At 36.9% G+C, this 2,959-nt stretch overlaps 1 protein-coding gene across 1 annotated transcript in view; it reads left to right on the plus strand.

Moving 5' to 3' along the window:
- Window positions 1–1,110, plus strand: part of LOC111086353 (homeobox protein Hox-A1a-like) — a 30,950-nt gene extending 29,840 nt beyond the window's left edge. Inside the window, exon 2 of the mRNA XM_022388868.1 lies at window positions 597–1,110. Coding sequence (XP_022244576.1) covers window positions 597–991 — 395 coding nt within the window. The 3' untranslated portion in view covers window positions 992–1,110. The remainder of the gene's footprint in view (window positions 1–596) is intronic.
- Window positions 1,111–2,959: the final 1,849 nt, after the last annotated feature.

Genomic DNA, 2,959 nt, shown 5'->3' on the forward strand with positions numbered 1-2,959 from the left:
AGACACTTTGATGATCGAACGTTGTTACCCCCTATTTTTAGATATTATATCTGTACACTTGTTAGAACCAAGACACTTTGATGATCGAACGTTGTTACCCCCTATTTTTAGATATTATATCTGTACACTTGTTAGAACCAAGACACTTTGATGATCAAACGCTGTTACACCTCCCCTTTTTTAGATGTTATATCTGTACAGTCGTTAGAACCAACACACTCTTATGATTGAACGCTGTTACCCCCTCCCCTATTTTTAGATATTATTTTTTGCATTCGCCCCTGTTGCTATTTCTGAAAGAAAGACAAAATCTCGAGTCACTTGCAAACTAAGCATTATGTATCGAGATAAATCGGTATGGTTTAATGGTCATTATATATATATATATGTGCATACATCATTCCCGTCGACTGTCTTCAGACTGACATCATCATTAACACGTGACTAGTTTAGTTTTCGTGAATGTCTTCTTCGCTTTCATGTTACTCATTAAATTACCAACAAATATGAAAAGCTTTACATAGATCATATGATAGTACATAGATTCAGTTCCTCTAATTATATAGATTAATGTACATGTATGTTTTTTTTTTTAGGCAATAAGTCTGAATGTAGTTTGACGAACACTGGACCTGGCAGTGTGGGCGGTGCGGCTACCACAGCCGTAGGAGTCGGCTCTGGCCGGACCAACTTCACCACCAAACAGCTCACCGAACTAGAGAAAGAGTTTCATTTCAACAAGTACCTCACCCGAGCGCGGCGGATCGAGATCGCCACCGCTTTACAACTCAACGAAACCCAGGTAAAAATTTGGTTTCAGAACCGGAGAATGAAACAGAAGAAACGGATGAAAGAAGGACTTATTCCGCCAGATCCAGTGGTTTCTGAGCCTAATACGCCGACTCCCATTTCAAATACCACGGCAGCTGTGCCCCCCTCCGGCGTTGTTACAACCTCGTCTGTGCCGGCGGTCAAAGACTCTATCCAATAGGATAAAATGTTAGTTGATAATGCGACTTAGATAACTGACCATTCTTAAGCTGCTTTATCCCTTCAATATCGAAGACTTTTAGATAAGGACTGGAAAAGGCAGCCATTTATACAGGGTGAACATCGGTCTTTACATAATTATAATCGAGTCATAAACAACCGAATTATGTATAGTTTCATATTTTACTCATGTAAATAACATATACAAAAAAAGTTTTGATTATCTGTAAAATTAATCTTGTATTAGTGTCTAAAACGTGTAAATAACATAAATATATATATATATTTGTGACAAGGCTTAAATTATTGCACCATTCATATCTTTTGCTTAAATATTGTGTACAGAGAGGTGAAGAAATATAGAACAAAGTTAGATTACCCTCGGCTCCGAGACAAACAGTTTCCTTCCATTCTTGTATGATATGTGAGTCCCAAGGTAACGTTCGAAGCTCTTGGACAAACGAAAGCCATAGCTTCAAGATTCAATGTCTCTCATGTAGATTCGTCAATGATGTTTCGTCGTTGTTTATACACTTGGTATCTTGAATGACAAGTGTACTGGTATTTTTGTACGAGATATGTCGAATTCACACAAATTCACACAGCCGTTTATGTTTTTGTGCACCATCTAAACTGGTCTATGTTAACTTTATTCAATAAATCCAAATATTGTGATTCGGAAAACTGGGATTTATCTTGTTATTGTCTTCACTCAAACTTCTAAACCACTCTTCACGCAATTTATTATAGTTGAAAATTCAGTAGCTAGTCAGATGTTCACAGTGCAAAATGTACATGTTTAGGAATGTAATCGTGTTTTTTCTTGAATTTTAAGCTTCAGTAGTACGAAGTTTTTAAATATTATTATTTTCACGGCTAAAATGTTTACATAAAATAAAATACAAAATTACCTAACATTTCCGTATATAAGTTTATTTGGTGTATTATATTAAATAATCCGAAATTATACGCAAAAATTATGAACTCACGTAAAAAACACTAGCTTTGTTTTTTAACGTTTGTTATACAATGAGTATTAAGTATCGATAACGTTTCTTCTCTATTGAATTATGAGAGTATTGTGTTAAAACAAAGAAATGCTAATTTTCAGTTAAGAAACGACTTTCTCTTGTCTTAACGTAGTCTAAAATGAACTGACTGTCCTGATTAGCAACTTTCTCCAGAATCAAATAAGAGAAACTTGGTTGGCGAATATGCCTCCCTTTCCCCTGCCATTCAAGGTCCCTCCCTTTGTTGTGTAGGCCAGCCTTCGGCCCCTCCACCCTTCGGCGTGCACAGGCTATGGTTTAGGATAATATTTCCTTCGAAGTATGGCTGAAGGAGATTGGGGAACTGTCAAAGAATGATTAATTTCTTCTCATTTTTACTTTCAGAGCACCACCATTAATTCGGAGTGCCAGCTATGCTGAGCCCTGGTAATTGGCAGTCTGATTCTTTGGCCAGCACCAAACCATGTCCATCAGTAACGTTGGGGGAGGGGGAGAAACTTACCAATACCAATGTATATATATATATGGCTCCCTCTATGTGCTTCATCCAAATTACAAGTTTCGAGAAAACAAAAATATTTGCTGCAACTCGAAAACCTTTTATTATAATAGGATATTGAATTTTAATATCAAAAAAAGACGTCGGTTTATAAAAAATCCAAGGACGCTTAAAATATATATATTATTATTATGCTCCCTAATCATTAATAAAAATTCGACCTCTCAAACTATGTGTGAAGTTCCGTAGGCAAGAAATTGCTTTTTTAATGTGATAAACAACGATGTAAGATTGAATAGCACTCCTTCAGATTGCCCGCATTGTTGAGAAAGCAAATTGGAGCCTCGTGTCTGATGTCAAGAGAGAAAATTTATTGCCGCCAGTCGATGGCGACCACTGTTACGTTCGACACAAGCTTTGACCGGGCGTTTTGGTGGCGCTTTCCTTCTGCACGATCGCC

Source organism: Limulus polyphemus, unplaced genomic scaffold (genome assembly GCF_000517525.1).
Source record: "Limulus polyphemus unplaced genomic scaffold, Limulus_polyphemus-2.1.2 Scaffold1033, whole genome shotgun sequence".
In the NCBI taxonomy this organism is placed as follows: domain Eukaryota; kingdom Metazoa; phylum Arthropoda; class Merostomata; order Xiphosura; family Limulidae; genus Limulus; species Limulus polyphemus.